This window comes from Diaporthe amygdali, assembly GCF_026229845.1.
Source record: "Diaporthe amygdali strain CAA958 chromosome Unknown NODE_1_length_4327563_cov_65_473760, whole genome shotgun sequence".
Classification (NCBI taxonomy): domain Eukaryota; kingdom Fungi; phylum Ascomycota; class Sordariomycetes; order Diaporthales; family Diaporthaceae; genus Diaporthe; species Diaporthe amygdali.
The window spans coordinates 2441761-2459543 of record NW_026517021.1 but is presented as its reverse complement, the minus strand read 5'-3'; the positions used below and the strand labels follow the sequence as shown (position 1 = coordinate 2459543).

Sequence of the window (17783 nt, the reverse complement as noted above, 5' to 3'; positions counted from 1 at the left end):
GTCAAGGGCCTGCCCCCTCCCCTCCTCTCAAACCGACTTTAGTCCTCTTGATCTCTCAGTGATGAACTCACCTCACACTTGGTGTTGTAGCGTCAGTCACACTAATCCTTCAGGTTCCCAACTGCCATACCGGGTCTGCCACATTCTAGCAGCACTTGCTCTTTGCCAGCAACTGTGGCTTGCACCTAACAAGGGCTTGGCCACCACTCAGATCTTCGTTGCGTTTAAGTGGCGGTACCAGAAATTCGCATGGAACGTGCAGTCGAGGATCGCGTGGCAAAGCTGCCTGGGCCAAGCCTGGACGCGTCGGGGCTTTCATTGAGGGTAGGACAAAACGACGTGGGCTGTGTTCACATCACCTCAGGCCTAGAACCCTCCATTTTGTCCTCCTGTCACCGCCGGCTTTGGTAATTCGTGCGTACTGAGAAGAGGCATATAGCCGGTCACCCTGGCTTATATTCAGTGCAACAGGGGTAGATGTGAGACGTGATGGTACCGTTGAACGGCATCCTGCGGTACTGCAGGGGCGTTTCTCGCATGCGATTCGGTGATCAAAGATCGGCTGAACCAACCGGACAGGCTAGCGCACAGACGTCACCTGGGTCAGAAGCTGCTGTGGTAACGGGCAGAGGCTATCATCCCAATTGCGACCAGGTGGTTCGGATTGATCCGGGGTCACTGACGATGTTTCAAGTATACTACCCCTGGGCTGCACCGGGCTGAGCGGCTCATCTCTCCACAAAGCACGACCGATGCTGTAAATGATGGCGAGCGGCGAGTCGGCTTGTACGGATCTCCGTAGTTGAACTTCCCACCGGGCAACCCGTCATTCCGGTTGCCCACCTATCTGACGACCCGGAACCCAGGCTGAGATGTTCAGAGACCAGAGGTTCAGGACCATAGACTCGGCAGACGCTGGCAGGGCTGAACACGCATAAGGATCACGCAACGAATGGACGGGCTTGACTATTGCCCTGAAGCCGTTGAACCCAGCCTGGACGCTACAAGCTGTCAAAGTCCTGTCAGCTGCACGGTCCGCCGAACTGCATGAACCTCGCCTTCGTCCGTTGGCATCGACCCAAAGTGCGCTGTCAGTGGGAAGATACGATTGGCGGTCCAGTCGCTCTCCGATTAGGTTTAACACATGCTGAAACGCTGTGGGGGGCGCCTCCAGAAACCAGGACACCGACATCAAGTGCTACGGAGGCTTCCACGCATCCGGGTTTTCAGCCGCATGAATGATCATGTTTCCTGGTCCGTGTTCGATCCCGAGGACACATCCGCCATTCAAACCAGGCGACTGGCTGGGTAGGCCGCATCATTGCGGTGGTGATCACACACCGACCTACCCGGCCATGGGACACGCTGACACGTCGCTGCAAGAAAGACAGATCTTCAAGAGATCTCCTCCAATATGGCACAATGTTATAGAGACGGGGCTTATTTCTGAATCGAGTGATACCAGAGCAATTGGTGTGATTAATTCACATTATATATATGCAACCCAACTTCTGCCTGGTTTGAGCCGCGTGATGACAGCTTGGCTGACACCTGAGGTTATCCCAGACCGACACGCAGCTGGTAACAGAACTGAGCCTATCCATGATTAGAGTACCTACTGCCCCAAGACCCTCACAATCCTGTTGCGCGGAGTTTCGAAGGTACTTTCACCGCGGCCAGGTGACTTTCTGGCTGTCCAGGACCAGGGCGTCACTCGTGCTGCATGGCTGCCACCAAGTTCCGCGCTGACATCCCCGAGCTTTGAACCTCACGTAGTACCTTGCTTTCGAGGACGTGCGAGGTGTTTCTCAGCTTTATGTTCATCCTGCCCTGCTTCCAAGGCATATTCTGTAACCCGCTCCCTCCAACATTCTGCATCCCGCGTCATGCAAGCTGAGTCGCGACCTGTCACTTTGAGCTCATGCATCTAGGTCTGTTCGTCAATGTCTGTTGATGCTACAGTTCCAACTCAGCAACCATGCTCTCGGAATCAGAAATCGCAAAAGACATACACGACATTGAGGATGGGAAACCCTCACGACGGTCGAAGCTTCCGTCAGAGCTATCATTCGAACAAGTAGTAAAGAACACGACAGCACCGGTAAGTCTAATGGCCCATAGAAGGCACATGTTGGCGACCATTTTCGAGCTGAACATTATTACAGCCATGCTCTCTTGGCGAATTCATGGACTTTTTGGTCTATGAAAACCGTAACGCGGAATTACTGCAATTCTTCATCTGGTACTGCGACTATATTGAGCGATGGAGCGAGCTGTCACCTCAGCAGAAGTCACTGTCGCCGCCATGGGAGCCGGACAGACAACGAGGGCAGAAAGGGCTTGCCGCGCAGACTCACAGACGAGATGGGAGTGACAGACTGAACCAGATATTAAACATCATGGAGGTTGTGAACTCCAGGAAACACCCAAATTGGTCATTAGGGACAAGCGAGACAAGAGTCAGCTCTGGAATAAGTGAGTCGAGGGGTCCGACTGCAACTACACGAAATCCAGCGCCCTATATTACGCAACAGAACTCCCAACGACAAACACACACAGCAATGCCTCTCAATTCGAACCCAATCGACGAACAAGCTTCAGACCAGAGACAACCATTCCGCGACGAGGTGAATATGATCATCAAACAATACATTACGAATCAGGCTCCGAGGCGCCTAGACATATCAGACGAGGATTTGGCGGCCTGTCAAAAAGCTGCAAGCATAACTACGCACCCATCTGCTTTACTGCGCGCCTTCACCGCGGCAGAGGACCTGTTGAAGTCTGACTGCTATCCACGTTTTGTGCGTAACAGCCAGCGAAACGCCAACAAACCACGTCTCATATTTGTTCGAGTCATTGCTCTCATCATCATAATGATCGGCTTCCTGGCCAACCAGGTTCTGGTTCTATCGAGCCTCTCTCAGTTCTATCGCGTGCTGAGCATAATACTATGGTGGCCCAGCTTCACCATTCTAATAGCAGCAATACAAGGGCTGTGTCTCCTTCTACAAATAAGAAGCCTCCGCCAACTCCGACCATGGGAACAAGAACAACTCGATGAAGAAGTTGACGCAGACGACCACGGCCATGAGCTCAACTCGGCAGCTGAGGTGACGACGCACATCAGCTCGGACAATGACAGGCGGCGGTCGAAGCAGCCCGCGTTCGGTACCGCGATCCGAGTCACGAGCCGGCTGTCGTCGAGCCGCAATGACGACCCGCTGCGCAAGCCGAGTATGCAGACTTTCGGCCCCGCGAATAAATACAGGAGGAGGGCCTTCGTCAAGGCATACCAGGCTAAGCCGCTGACCCGCAAGATCTGGGACGACGCCGTCAAGACGCGGAATAGGAACATCAAGATGCTTCAGGACCGGACGGTCTTTCTTTCGATATGCTGGGGCGGTGCGCTATCGTCGGTCCTTACCGTGGTGTCTCTTTTCATTCCGGTGATGAAGGTTTTATGACAGCATTAATCGCTATTGCTCTTTTGCACTTTTGGAGGACCATGGTTTACAAGCTGGCTTGGTGTTTATCGGCGTTGTTACACAGGCGACTTTCTTTCCTTCTCTTCTCTTCTTTCTTTACTTCAAAAGGTGAACATCCAGTCCCTACCGCATTATACCCCCTGAGATCTATCAGGATTGCGTCTGAGGAATATTTGGAGGTGGAGCATTGAATGCTGATCGCATGGTCAGGGGTGGGATACAGCGCTTGATGGAACACTTGATTTGGGGCAACAATAGATTTCCGCAGGAACTCCAGACAAGAGGCGTACTAGTAGACAGTATTGTACGCGCGGCATGGTATTAGCCAAAGTAGTATAACAAATGCTAGAGTTTGAACAGGTAAACAAGAATACTACAGTACAGGGAAGCGGGTCCCCGAATGTCGCCAACATGATCCATAATTGGCCAAGACAGCGTCGCGTGCCGGAGTCTCGGGACCAAGGGTCCTCGGCATTTGTTCGGTGCCCCTGAACCTGCATCTTTAAACAACGCCAACCAACCAGACTACGGGTCACAACCTCACGCTTCAACCTGTCCTAGTATCACTTGTACCAGATGGGAACCGTTGTGCTTGGCTACTGGCGATAGCGACTATCGCACATGGAAAATGGACCACCCGGACAACCAGCAGCAGGCCCCCTTGATATCCAACCGGGACCGTGAGGAAGACTACGAAGACGGCCTCGACGATGCCGTCGGACAAGCAGCCTCGCTCGAGGCTGGCAAGGCCTCGTCGCCGGGCTTGTTCATGTGGCTGTTGACCTTCTCGGCCGGAATAGGCGGGCTTCTGTTTGGATGTACGAAATAATCCCTATGCTTCGATAACGTCCTCCCTATGCCCTGATTCCGTAGCACAAGAAGCTCCCTTCTCCTGGCTAACAAGAACACCCCAACCAGACGACACGGGCGTCATCTCAGCAACCCTCGTCTCGATCGACACCTCCCTCTCCAACCGACCGCTCACCTCCTTCGACAAGTCAGTCATCACCTCCGCGACCGCCTTATTCGCCCTCCTCATCTCCCCTGCCTCCTCCGTACTCGCCGACCGCCTAGGCCGGAAACGCGTCATCCTGCTGGCGGACCTGCTCTTCGTCCTGGGCTCGGCGCTGCAGGCGTCCAGCGCCACTGTGTCTCTCATGATTGTGGGCAGGGCCGTCGTCGGCGCGGCAGTGGGCGCCGCCTCCTTCGTCGTGCCACTGTACCTGGCAGAGCTATCGCCAGCAGCGTTCCGCGGGCGCGTTGTTACTATGAATATCTTCTTTGTTACCCTGGGACAGGTAGTGGCATATGTAGTAGGGTGGGCCTTCGCCGAGTTCGCGGCGCCCGAGACGGGCTGGCGCTGGATGGTCGGGCTCGGCGCCGCGCCCGCCGCGCTGCAGCTGGCGCTCGTGGCCGGCATGCCCGAGACGCCGAGGTGGCTGGTCAAGGCCGGGCGGGTGGGCGAGGCGCGCGCCGTGGTCCGACGCGTGGCCGGCAGCGGGCCCGGCGCCGGCGCCGAGGCGGACGTGGTGCTCAAGGACATCGAGGCCGAGGTGCGCGAGGAGGAGCAGGCGCAGAAGGCGCGCCGCAGGTCCCCCGCGCTCGCGGCCAGGTCCCAGTGGCTCGACGGCTGGGACGAGCTGCTCGCCGTGCGGAGGAACCGCCGGGCTCTGGCTATTGCATGCCTGCTGCAGGGCCTGCAGCAGCTGTGTGGATTTGTGAGTCTACGGTCTACCAGCCTTGGACGGCTACGCGCGTGCTTGCGGCTGACCACGGCGCTCTACAGAACTCGCTGATGTACTTCTCGGCCACGATCTTCAAGCTTCTTGGGTTTGACAGCCCGACGCTTACGTCGATGGTGGTCGCGGTCACGAACATGCTCTTCACGGTGGTCGCACTAATGGTCATCGACAAGGTCGGCCGGAGGCGGATCCTGCTCTACTCGATTCCCTTTATGATCCTAGGGCTACTCCTCTCAGCATGGGGGTTCTCGATGATGAAGCTGTCGACGTCAACTTTTGGGGACGACACGAGCGGCGCGCCGCCCTCGCCGGCGCCAGCCTCGAACCACGGGGCGGCGGTGGTGATTCTGACTTCCATAATGCTGTACGTCGCAGCGTACGCCATTGGGCTGGGCAACGTGCCGTGGATGCAGAGCGAGCTGTTCTCGCTAAGCGTCCGGTCGCTGGGCAGCGGGGCGGCAACGGCGACGTGCTGGGCGGCCAACTTCGTGGTCGGGCTGAGCTTTTTACCGCTGATGGACGCGCTGTCACCGACGTGGACATTTGTACTTTACGCGGCAGTCTGCGTGGCGGGCAACTGGATGGTGTACCGCGTGTACCCAGAGACGAACGGGCTGAGCCTAGAGGAGGCGGCGGCTCTTCTAGAGAGGGATGACTGGGGCGTTGATGCCCGATGAGGTTATTCATACACTACCAGCGGTGTCTATAGAAACTTCTGATACCACGTTGCTCCACCCGCTACTTACGAACCGCCCACATCGCGCGGTGGGGCGGGTTCCTCACGACGTTGCAGTACCGCGCATGCGGATAGAAGTGGGAATGGAGCCACTAGGCCTCGCATGCTTTGTAAAAATACCCACGGCGGCAGGGGTGGTCCAACAAAAAGGAGAAGATGGATACCGGGAGACGGATTTGAACGGTAAGCACCGGCAAAAGGCCTAACGCCGATTCTCGACTTTGCCCCTGGATCGAATCATGTATGCCACCCAGTCATCCAAGATGGTACGTAGGGAGGGAGAAACCGGGTCTGGTTTTTCATCAATATCATATTTTTGGCCTGTCTTTGAAAACAGGCTGAGGCTGAGTTTGGCAGGCAGCTGGGCATTGCACATCTGGCCGCGGAGTATCCGAGTCGGGATCGCATTGCAAGACAAATCCTTTGCCGGGTCGTTGAGTAAGCCGGGGTGCCGGGGTTGTTTACTTTTACTTCCGTGCCGTGGCAGCGTGGCAGACATTTTCCTTGGGGGCCGAGGCTCCAACAAGCAGGCTTTGACGTACGGTGGTAGATCCTGTCAAACGCGAGCAGCGAGGGTGTGTGGCTTGTCATCTCGGGTCGGGAGCTGGTCCTGGTCCCGGCTCCGGGTCTGAAGGCAATCTCTCGTCTATCTCGAGCTTGGTAGATCATGTAATCCTTAGAGTTTGGATTAGAGTGTGCATGACGATGATATCGATGACGGTGCAGCATGCTGAAATTTTGACACAGGTGTGTCTGAGATAGAATATGTCGCCATGTTGCGACTGTCCCTGCATGGCTGCCGTCTGTTGTACCACTGCGTCGGGCAACGAGATACCACTCCAGATCCACCCATCAAAAGACAGAACCTTGGAAAGCTGCAGAACCTGCCTGACCGTGCTGCTGTGGTCGTGGGGCGCCATCAAGTTACATCCACCTTAGCTGGTTGATCCTTCGTCCACCCTCCACCTTTCCGTCCGCCATTTTGTCAGTCAGTCCGTCCATCTGTCAGACCGTCAGCCCGTGTGCTGCAGTCGTCATAGTAAGCAACAGCTGCATTCGGGAGGGCTAAGGGCGGTACGGCAAGGCGGCATAGCAACGGTGGTTGGCGAAAAGAGCGAAGCAGCGAGATCCGACCTATTTGGTCTTTCAAGTGCTAATGTTAAGCATTTTGCTGCGCCCGAGTCAACCAAAGCTTGGCGCTGGCAACGGAATTTACTGGCAAAAGCCCGGCTTACACCAGCACATGCTTAGCAACCAGGCAACCAGGCAAAATCCGTCGGGCCCTGTCCTAGGATCTGGATCTCAGGGCTGTGGTCTGTGACCTGTGGTCTCGGATTCTCCTAGGCTCTAGTCCGAATCATACTCCACTAAGAGGGTGTTTTTTTCGCCTTGATGCGTCCAAGCTCCCTCCGAGGACAATAGAAATTGCACCGTCGCCCCAGTTCAGGTGGGCATGTCGGTGGGATGTGTTCTAGAATGCGTCCCATCCTCGATTGACTCTCGAATATATATACATACCCATCTATATCCGTCCATCTATCAGACAGAGCTGTCCTTAGTGACCCGTCCTATTGATCAATTGTTTACATCCCACCTCGAGCTTCGATCGCGAGTCAATTCAAGCTACGTCATAACGGCCATAGCAACAATAATACATACACACACACACGCACACACACATACGGACAAGACACCGACAACACCCCCTATACAGGGGCATCTATCCCCACAGATAAGACAACCACAGGTAATAACACACACAGCGCCGGTCTCTCATCACCATGGCCGAGAACCAGCGCTGGGAGGATGACCTCGACCGTCGCATCACCGGCGCCGAGGCCGACGCCGCCAACTTCGGCCGCCCCTCCCACGAGATCGAGCGAGTCCTGAGCGCCTCCTCCGTCTCGACCTCCTCCAATGGCTCCGTCCGGGAGCGTCCCATCACCGCCGGCGGCATGAGCAGGGTCTCGACACAGCGCGACCTGGAGCGCCACCCCACAGAGCTCGACCGCATACAGACGGCCAGAAGCCAGCACAGCGTAACCGTCGGCGCCGGTCTGGGGAAGAGCAACACACGCACCCGTGACTCGAGGAGGCCAATGCCCCCAATGGGCGCGGGCAAGTCGCTGCCAGCCGCCCTGGACAAGGATGAGTATGTCGTCGAGTTTGATGGGCCAGACGACCCGCTCCACGCGCAGAACTGGCCATTGAACAAGAAGTGAGTATTCCCGATTTTTGCAACGAACCCTTCTGCTGGCAGAGCCAATTCTAACAAAGCACGCGCCTAGGATCCTCACGGCAGCAATGCTTGGCTTCACGACCCTCACATCCGCCTTCACCTCCAGTATCTTCTCTGCCGGTACCCGCTCCATCGCCGCCGAGTTCAACGTGTCCACCGAGGTGGGAATTCTCGGTGTCTCCTTCTACGTCCTCGGTTTTGCCTTCGGGCCCACCCTGTGGGCACCGCTCTCAGAGCTCAAGGGGCGCCGCATGCCGCTGGTTCTGTCCATGTTCGGCTTCTCTATCTTCACTATCGCAGTAGCCACTGGCAAAGACCTCCAGACTGTCCTAATCTGCCGTTTCTTCTCCGGCTTCTTTGGCGCCTGCCCGCTGGCCGTCGTCGCCGCTGTCTTCTCTGACATGTTCAACAATGCCACCCGAGGTATTGCCATCACCATCTTCTCCATGGCCGTTTTCACCGGCCCGTTGCTTGCACCGTTCATCGGCGGCTTCATCGTCGAGAGCTACCTCGGATGGCGATGGACGATGTACATCACCAGCATCATGGGCTTCGTGAGCTTCGGCCTGGACCTGTTGTTCCTCGAGGAGACCTACCCACCGCAGATCCTGGTTGCCAAGGCTACCGAGCTGCGCCGCAGGACTCAGAACCACTTCATCCACGCCAAGCAGGAGGAGATCGAGATTGATTTCCGGGAGCTTGTTGAGAAGAACTTTTCGCGTCCTATGAGGCTCCTTTTCCAGGAGCCAATCGTGCTTCTTCTCTCGATTTACATGTCCTTCGTCTATGGTGAGTCTTGACCCCGTAAACACTCTGCCAACAACTGCTGACAAATTCCCCCCAGGCATTCTTTACCTCTTCCTGACAGCTTACCCCCTCGTCTTCGTCGGTGTCCATGGCTTCAAGTCCAGCAGCTCGGGCCTCTGCTTCTTCGGCATGATCATCGGCGAGCTTATCGCCGGAGTGGTCGTCCTAGCCCAGCAGCCCTGGTACCAGCGCAAGCTGGCAGCCAACAACGGGATCCCCATCCCGGAGTGGCGTCTGCCCTCCGTCATTGCAGGCGGTGTCGCGTTCATGGGCGGCATCTTCTGGTTCGGCTGGACCGGTTACAGGGCCGACATCCACTGGATCGTACCCACGGCCTCAGGGCTTTTGACCGGCTTCGGGCTCATGTCCATCTTTCTGCAGGCGTTGAACTATCTGGTCGATGCTTACTTGTGGGTGGCAGCTTCTGCGATCGCCGGAAACACGTTCATGCGCTCGTTGGCAGGCGCGGGCTTCCCACTCTTCGCGACGTACATGTTCAATGGCATGGGCATCCAGTGGGCTTCCACACTCCTGGGCTGTGTGGCCGCTGTGCTGGTGCCCATCCCGGTCATCTTCTACCTCTACGGCCACAAGATCCGCGCTAAGAGCAAGGTCGCGCCTTCGTTCCCGGCTCAGTCTCAGCCCCAGGCAGAGGCTTCTGAAGATGTCGAGTCCGAGAAGGAGAAGGACCAGGCCGGCAATGACGCTGTCTCAGCGGCTGTGCCGCGGAAAGATGGCGACAAGGCCACTGAGGCCGTCTAGAGGTCGACCTGGTATGTGACTGTAAGAAAAGAAAATTGGGACTAGCTGATGGAAGCGGAGTCCATGGATATGAGATTATGAGCTCAGCGGTTTGCATTTTTGATATCCACTCGAGATTATGTGTATAGATGCACTACATTTGGCGTCGGCATGACTTGAGCCGATAGGACCATGACGATTTATAAATCAATAATGTCTAAGTCACACCACAGACTTGGTATTCATGCTCCAGTAGAAGGTGAAAAGAATGATATACGTGTGTGACTATGAATTGCGCCTTGTTAACTCTGTATGGAAGACAAGCTGGTATAGAGGCATTGGACGAGAGCTACGACCGTCTCATCTCATAAAAAAGAAAAAGTCTAGATCTAGATATACATAATCGTTCCGCAGGAGGCTGTGCCCACGGGAAGGGTAGCCGTCCAGTTAACACGCCAACGCTTGTGGATCCCTATGAGCCGTTAAAGTCCAACCCCTCACGGAGTTCATCTCCAATGTCGTGCCTTAAGCAAGGGTCTCAGACAGTAGTGCTGACTCCTTTGTGAGACGAACCTGCCCTTCCCGTGTTGGCACGCCCTATGGGTGTGGGTCTGAAGTCTGGGCTCGCTTACACAATCACGCTGTTATGTAGTTGCCTGGTTGCTGGAGCACATCGACAGTGAGCTATCATACGCCTTATCTATGATATATATATGAAATCAATGTTCGTAAATAAATACACGATTGCATCTATATTGCAGTCTTACAGGATTCTTCGCGCCGAACAGCTTGCTTGCCTATGTAGGTACCTTTCAACAGCCCTCACGTAACAGCCCATCTAGTCTACCCACATATCTAAACGCATCGCAACAATAGCTATCTATAATCTACACTGGATCTCCTCGAGCTCCAGTCCATTGCACCATGTCGACCGAAGCAGCGCCTTCTCAGCCCAAGCCTAGCCAGACCTACGAGGCGGGGTGCCACTGCGGCTACATCAAGTTCAGCGTCACGCTGTCGCCTCCCCTGCCGGAGTATAAGCCCTTGCAATGCAACTGCTCTGCGTGCCGCCGGTTCGGCTACCTGCTCGTTTGTAAGTCCGCTGCAGTCTAGTTCGGGTCAGAAAGATATGCGAATAACACAGATCTGGGCGTGTGTGATTGCTGATGCTATCCGAAGACCCTAGCCGCGAGAATGTCAAGTTCCACGGCGATGGAGAGTCGAAGGTGCAGAGATACCGCTTCAACACCAAGGAGAAGGACCAGATGTTCTGCGGGAAGTGCGGCGCCAGCCTTGGGATCGACTTCAGGGACTTCTACAAAGAAAAGTGGACTGGATATGGGATCAGCGTAAGTTTAGCTGTCGGAGAAGAGGACTCAAGGCGAATAAGAATGTGTGCAGAGTGGGATTGACTAATGTTTTGTAATTCTGCTCGTAGGTCCGCACGTTCAACGGCATTGACCTCGACACGCTGGAGTTTAGGAAGGCCAATGGGCTGCAGGAGATCCTTCCAGCGGGTGATTTGTCTGGCATGTGGCACGAAGAAGGCGCGGAGACAGTGACGAAGACTGTCTGATTGATCAGTTGATCATCCCATTCGGCAGAGATGGCGAGATGACGCTGGACCTCATCGAGGGGGAAGACTAGCTGCGACATGGTATCGGAACTCTATTGACTCTCTTCGGCACATGTCTATGGATGCGAGTTAATACAACGCTTCGATGATGGGCCATGGGACCATGGGCCTCTATTGTTTTCCCTTTCCTTGTCGAGAAACGTAGATCTTTTCGGCAGAGGTTATGCATTGCATGTTGGCACCGAGTTTGTTCTGTGATCGGGTCAGAATTTTTCCTCTTCAAGTTGGTAGACTGCAAACGATAGGAGCCGACGAGGATTACGTCTTGCGGTCCAGGATAAAAGTGGTTCCCAGTGATAATGTTCATTGGGCAGGCTTGAGAGAAGACGTGGATGATTGGGTCACACTTACAATAGTCTCCATCCACTCATCATACGGGTCTGAGTCGAACACAATACCACCGCCTGTGATATGTTAGCGTCGAAATCGTTTTAAGACCTGGAAATCTTCATCTTACCAGCTTGCAGATACGCCACGCCGTCCTTGGTCATCATCGTGCGAAGAGCTATGCATGTGTCCATAGCCCCCTCTTTCTCCTGTCCCGCAGCATTCACACTGCCGTAGCCAAAGTATCCAACCGCACCAGCGTAGACACCGCGCTTCTCTTTCTCTAGCTCGGCGATCAGCTCCATGGCCTTGACCTTTGGAGCGCCCGAGACCGTTCCAGCAGGGAAGATGGACCGGAAGGCGTCGAACCTCGTCTTGCCTGGCCGAAGAACACCTGAGACCTGAGAGACGAGATGCTGGACGTGCGAGAATTTCTCTACTACCATCAGCCTGTCGACCCTGGTCTCCAGTGGATCGCAAACACGAGTGACGTCGTTGCGAGCCAGATCGACCAGCATCACGTGTTCTGCGCGGTCCTTCAAGGAGTTCGCTAATTCAGCAGCTAGACGCTCGTCCTCCTCGGGGTTCTTGCCTCGCTTGACGGTACCGGCGATGGGATGGGTAATGATCCGTCCAGCCTCCTCCTTGACAAGTAATTCTGGGGACGCTCCGATGATCTGGAAGTCTCCATTATCGATGAAGAATAGGTACGGCGAAGGGTTGACGGTGCGAAGGTGCCTATAGATGTTGAAAGGGTGCAGATCCGTGGGCCGAGCGAAGCGTTGAGACGGGACGGCCTGGATGATGTCTCCTGTGACAATGTGCTTCTTCAGGTTTTTGACGTGGCCCTCGTATCCATCCTGGCCGATGTTGGACGTGTACTCACGACCGAGCTGGATGGGTTTCTGCTCTGGCAATGGAGTCTCGGGGGCCTCGAGAACGCCAACAAGATCCTCGATGACCTTTGCCGCCTTGGCGTACTCATCCTCGATATCAGCTGGGTTCTCAGGCACTCGCAGATACGTAATGACCTTGATGACGCCGAAAAAGCGGTCGAAGGCTATTATGGTATCATAGAAGTGAAAGAGTGACTCGGGAATTTGCAGGACGTCCTTCATAGGTCGAGCTGTCTTGGGCTCAAAATATCTACCGGTCTACAGGTCAGTCATAGCACTCACTCTGAGTGCGTGGCGCTACTTGCCTGACACAGTCGTATCCTATGTATCCAATGGCGCCACCCGTCAAAGGTGGCAGCCGCAGATCCGGGACCTCAGCAACGACATACTGAGAGAGCTCCTTCTCCAGCGCAGGAAGCGGATCGCAGGACTCGCCGTGACCCTCGCCGGTCTTGAGAATCTTCCTAGGACCCGCACCGACGAAGCTGTAGCGGCCAACCTGCTCGGACGCGGCGCTCTCAAAGAGGACAGAGTACGGTGACTTCGTATGAGCCACGACCTTGAGGTACGCCGAAGAGGGCGTGATCAGGTCGGAGGAAATTTGGCCATACAGTGGCACGAGATTCGGTATCTTCGGCCCCTGCTGCTTGGCCAACACATCCTTCACCGTGTCCAACGACGGGACAATCTGGTCCTGAAAGTTTGGGTTAGTCTGTGCCATCTTGGTCATGCCAGGAGAAAAATGCTGCGAGTAACTCACTGGAACACTCATCTTTTCGGCCAGAAATATGGGCCGCCTCGATGAAAGGACTCACTGAGCCGGCGTCGTGAGCGCTGTGGGTTCGCGCTGACTCACTCGCAGCCAGAGTCGGTGGGTAGGCGGTGGGTTTGGTGCTGCAAGAACCCGTGGCGTAACCCAATATTGCTTGTCTCTTTGAGATTCAACCAGGGGGTCATCTAAGTTTGTTCCAGTGGTTTTTTTCAGGGACCGGGGCGCTAAGTTTTGATTAGGCGGGGCAACCAAGCACTGAATAAATGGTCCCTCTGAGAGGCCCTAGAAGCTTTTCAACGGCTCTAGGGGTCACAGACCTGGGTGTCCAAGGTGAACGAGATTAACAAAGAAGCATCAGCCATCAATTCAGGATGACGGAAGAAGGGTACGCTGTTGAAGATGATAATCAAGGTCGAACTCGCTCATGTACTCGTATTTCATACATCACAATGCCTGAATGCCTGCCTGCCATTTCTCAGCTCTCAATCGCCAGTGCCTTGACGCCCACCAGCCTAGCATTCTTGCCCTCTCCTGCCCTCGTCACCACAAAGTATTCCACTCTCGAGCTATCCTTGACGATGCGATAGACCCGAACGTCGTTGCCCTTTCCAGCCTCGCTAACCGCATCAATAAGCTCCTTGTACTGTCCATTCCTGTCCCAGTCGACGGGGTCCAAGATCTCAACCTCGGCCTTCGCAGGATCCCAGTGGTCGACCAGTTTGGCGATCTCCTCTGTGCAACGAATGGAATAGTTAGTCCAGGCCTTCTCTATTTGATTACGGAATAGGAGGTTGAGGCGTTAGTCCCGAGAGATGGAAGAAGAAAACAAACGCACCCTCGTCTGGCAAGCCCTCGCCCTTGCCCCACGCCAGCGACACGGGCACAAACGGCTCGTCCGAATCAGATATGTAGAAGGCATCCTTGGTAGCTTTAACCAATGGCTGCGGTATGTCTGCTCCGTGGTCCGCCGCCTTGAGCTCCTTCTTGCCCTTGCCCCCTTGCGCCTGGGCTGAAGCCGAGCCCTGGCCCGGGTCCTCGTTGGCCTTGTTCAGGAAGTCCATGTACTCGTCGTCCGTCGCCATCTTCAGAGACGTGGTGCCAGACAAGCTTCTTTGACCAGTGCGTGCGTGTGTCGGACTGCAGGTATGCAAGCGGTTCGGGTCGGTGATGCAGATGGTGTAGATTGGTGACCGGAGCTGGGTTCGTTGGTTACGAAGATGGTAGCGGATGGAGGCGGCCTGCGAGTATGAATTTGTGCAAAAGACCAAACTTCGGGTATCTGCAATGATGTTGCTTCTGGCCTTGAGGTTCGCCAGCTGAGAAACAGCCCGTTTGGTTGCGACCAGAGTGGTGACCATTTGCTGGCAAGGAGGGGAGCTATAGAAACACTTGCAGGATGACGCAACTTTTCCCCAGAGCTCGCACTAACACTGCAAAATGTCGGATTGCCCGACACCCAGCACCTGCGATTGGCAAAACCATAGGCTCCTACAAAACCTCAATCATTCGGTAGAACATATCTAAGTCGCCTTGATTTCGATCCGTCTTTGATCACGTTGGTATCATGACGAACGGACTATGGACTAGAGAATCAATTGATCGATGTCACTCACAGTACGGATGTTATTGAAGCTGCTGGGCTGAGGCTGCGGGACTAGTGCTGGCCCAGCTTGCAAAATCTACTGGACACGGAGTTGAGAAGCCAAGACAAAACACACAGAGCACATAGGTGTCAAAGAGGTGGTATCATTCATTTCATGAGTAAATTCGTCACGATTTTATTTTCCACTGACGCCAGTGAGGGCTCATCGTGAACCTTCTGGGACTTCGGCCCCTAACGAGCTTCTAATGAGCCCCAGTACCCATTAACCAATCCATCCATGCAGCAAAGAGAAAGCCGTGACACCACGCCGTGAGAGAGAAGCAGTAGAAACCTAAGCGGATGCAACATCCTTCTTGAGGAGACCCTGGTACTGCTTCTTCTCGGCGGGGGTCTGGAAAGCACCGTGACCGAACTCGGACGAGGTGTCGATCCACTTGAGCTCGACCTTCTCCAGGGCCTTCCTTGAGGTGTGGGTGAACATGGACTTGCGGAGAGTCATGACACGCTTCTTCACACCGGGGATAGAGCCCTTGACCATGACGAAGTCGTTCTTGACCTCACCGTAGCGGACGAAGCCACCCAGACTGTTTCGCATGTCAGTGGCTTGCTTCATTTGTCAATAGAATGCTCAAGAGGCTTTAACTTACGGAGTGATGGTCTTCTTGGTGACATCAACCTCGGTAGCGGCGTTGTCGTCGGCATCGCCCTTGCCAATGCGGTAGACCTTGTGGTTGACCGAGGTACGGTGGTGGTAACCCATCTGACCAGCACGGGCAACAGTCCACTGGACGTGGGACGGATGCCAGGCACCGATACAAGCGACCTTACGGAGACCCTTGTGTGTCTTACGCGGGAGCTTCTTGGTACCCCAACGGGCAGTGACACCGTTGAAACCGTGACCCTTGGTAACGGCAATAACGTCGATCATCTCGTCCTGCTCGAAGATGGTGTCGACGGAGACGGGCTTCTCGAACAGACCGTGGCCGAACTCGACCTTGTCGGCGATGGAGCCACCGTTGATCTGGATCTCCATGAGGTGGGCCTTCTTCTGCTTGAGGGGGGTCTTGCGGATCTGGGTGTGGGCCAGGACACGGACGACGGAGCAGTACTTCTTGATGCGCTCGAGCTCGCGGGTGAAGGAGGAGGCGGCGTCGGAGTGCTTCTTGGCGTACTTGGTGAAGGCCTTCTTCTTGCTCTTGTACCAGTTCTTGTAGAATCGGCGCTTGACCTCATCGCTCAAGTGCTCAGCCCAGACGGTAGTGAGGGATCGCAGGCCACGGGGGGTTTCGATGTATCCAACCAGACCAACAACGATCATCTGTCAAAGATGTTAGCCATTGGCTCAATTGCCAAGCGGGCTGCATTGTTCGTACAGGTGGTGTGTCAACGATAGTGACGGCCTCGACAACTTCCTTCTTGTGGGACTTCGCGCCAGGTCGGTCGAGGTCACGGACAATGGTGGTCATACCAGCCTTGTAGCCCATGGTGGCGGTCAGGTGGACAGGCTTCTTGGGGTCGTCCTTGGGGAAGCTGTAGCAGCCATGGTCATCAGCAGCTGCCTTCACATGAAACCCATCAATTTTGCAGGTGAGGTGGTGGAAGATATTTCCGCTGTTAACTTACGACTTGACCTTTCCTCGGTGTCTGGCAGCCCTCTTGCGGGGCAGGTAGGCCAGAGAGCCATGACGAGGAGCCTCGAACTTACGGTGCGACATGTTGGCTGACTTGAGCTCTTTGTCGCGAGGTTGTCGTGGAGGATGGGTAGGCGGTTGATGGGATGGGACAAGAAGCTTCAATCGAGGCAGGCCTTCTGCAAAAAGTTTCACCCTGGAGAGGATTTGCCGTTGGTGGGCTCTGTGGAGCACTTGTCACGTGAGATGCCCAGCTGTTACCCAAGTGGTGCCAGCTGGCAGGCTAACAGGTGACTCCCCCCCCCCCTGTCCGCTTCCCCGATCGTCTCAAGACTACAAACAGTATGCCAGTAAGAACCAAGGACGGCTATGGGAATATCTACTATGGTAAGTATTGACCATCCCGTTCCCATTCCTGTCTTTTACTGTCAATATGTTCTTTCTTCAAGTCCTGTCCTGTGTTTACCTGGTCGCTGGACTGCTACAAGCCGAACCACTCTGGTTGGGGACAATGCATCAGCATCTCCTCCCCGTAGACGTTCGTCGATGCTGCAACGAAGACTCAGAACCCTGTGTGCTTAGAGGCATGATGATACGCTATTTAATGATCTCGGCCACCTTTCCATTCCCAGAATGCAGTCATCTGCCATCCTACACGTGGTAGAAGCAGCTATCTAGCCCTTCAGCCAACTGGTGTGCGAGCTGTGGCCGGCAATCTGTTTCCGATGCAAGCGAACATGCAGCACAACAGTGCGGCCCGGTATCTGCCTCGGGAAGCCGACAACCAGGTTTGGAACGGGCTCCTGGGGTTGAAGGAGACGAGATAAAGTAGGGGTCCGGCACCCTCCCCCAACCCCCTTCCCCACCTTGCGGATCGAAAGCATGGACTGGGCGGCAGTTCATAATATACTACCACAGCTATACCTACCACGACCAAGACCGCCACCAAAGATTGCCGGCGGAGACTTTTTGTGTGCCTCTGTCTCCAGCTTGACACCTCTCGGATCAGCCGTGTTATTCTGTGCTGTGCTGCGTGGCATGCATCGACCTCAGACATGAACACGCTACACATGCAATCTGTGTCTCAGTGTAGTGTGCACATTCCACGAGCCTGATCATGAGTAACGGCGGATCGGATGAGCACATTGTTGGTGGCATGGCCGGG

At 55.1% G+C, this 17783-nt stretch overlaps 6 protein-coding genes across 6 annotated transcripts; 3 read left to right on the top strand and 3 right to left on the bottom strand.

The window, feature by feature from the left end:
* Positions 1 to 1978: 1978 nt before the first annotated feature.
* Positions 1979 to 5907, top strand: J7T55_006321 (uncharacterized protein; the record flags this gene model as incomplete). Its single annotated transcript, XM_053143021.1, has 6 exons — positions 1979 to 2101; positions 2166 to 2475; positions 2560 to 3415; positions 4098 to 4306; positions 4407 to 5206; positions 5275 to 5907. The coding sequence occupies 6 exons, from the start codon at positions 1979 to 1981 to the stop codon at positions 5905 to 5907; spliced, it is 2931 nt and encodes a 976-aa protein (XP_053001087.1).
* A 1840-nt stretch (positions 5908 to 7747) lies between these two features.
* J7T55_006320 (uncharacterized protein) lies at positions 7748 to 9774 on the top strand (the record flags this gene model as incomplete). The annotated part of the gene is made up of 3 exons (XM_053143011.1): positions 7748 to 8184; positions 8255 to 8994; positions 9050 to 9774. The coding sequence occupies 3 exons, from the start codon at positions 7748 to 7750 to the stop codon at positions 9772 to 9774; spliced, it is 1902 nt and encodes a 633-aa protein (XP_053001086.1).
* Positions 9775 to 10677: 903 nt separating this feature from the next.
* On the top strand, positions 10678 to 11329 carry J7T55_006319 (glutathione-dependent formaldehyde-activating enzyme; the record flags this gene model as incomplete). The annotated part of the gene is made up of 3 exons (XM_053143000.1): positions 10678 to 10846; positions 10933 to 11102; positions 11192 to 11329. The coding sequence occupies 3 exons, from the start codon at positions 10678 to 10680 to the stop codon at positions 11327 to 11329; spliced, it is 477 nt and encodes a 158-aa protein (XP_053001085.1).
* A 171-nt stretch (positions 11330 to 11500) lies between these two features.
* Positions 11501 to 13384, bottom strand: J7T55_006318 (anthranilate synthase component I; the record flags this gene model as incomplete). The annotated part of the gene is made up of 5 exons (XM_053142989.1): positions 11501 to 11581; positions 11741 to 11793; positions 11847 to 12842; positions 12895 to 13306; positions 13373 to 13384. 5 exons carry the CDS (start codon positions 13382 to 13384, stop codon positions 11501 to 11503), a joined length of 1554 nt encoding a protein of 517 aa, XP_053001084.1.
* Positions 13385 to 13859: 475 nt separating this feature from the next.
* On the bottom strand, positions 13860 to 14742 carry J7T55_006317 (uncharacterized protein; the record flags this gene model as incomplete). The annotated part of the gene is made up of 2 exons (XM_053142978.1): positions 13860 to 14116; positions 14220 to 14742. 2 exons carry the CDS (start codon positions 14740 to 14742, stop codon positions 13860 to 13862), a joined length of 780 nt encoding a protein of 259 aa, XP_053001083.1.
* Positions 14743 to 15318: 576 nt separating this feature from the next.
* Positions 15319 to 16702, bottom strand: J7T55_006316 (60s ribosomal protein l3; the record flags this gene model as incomplete). The annotated part of the gene is made up of 4 exons (XM_053142967.1): positions 15319 to 15571; positions 15635 to 16305; positions 16361 to 16517; positions 16611 to 16702. The coding sequence occupies 4 exons, from the start codon at positions 16700 to 16702 to the stop codon at positions 15319 to 15321; spliced, it is 1173 nt and encodes a 390-aa protein (XP_053001082.1).
* Positions 16703 to 17783: the final 1081 nt, after the last annotated feature.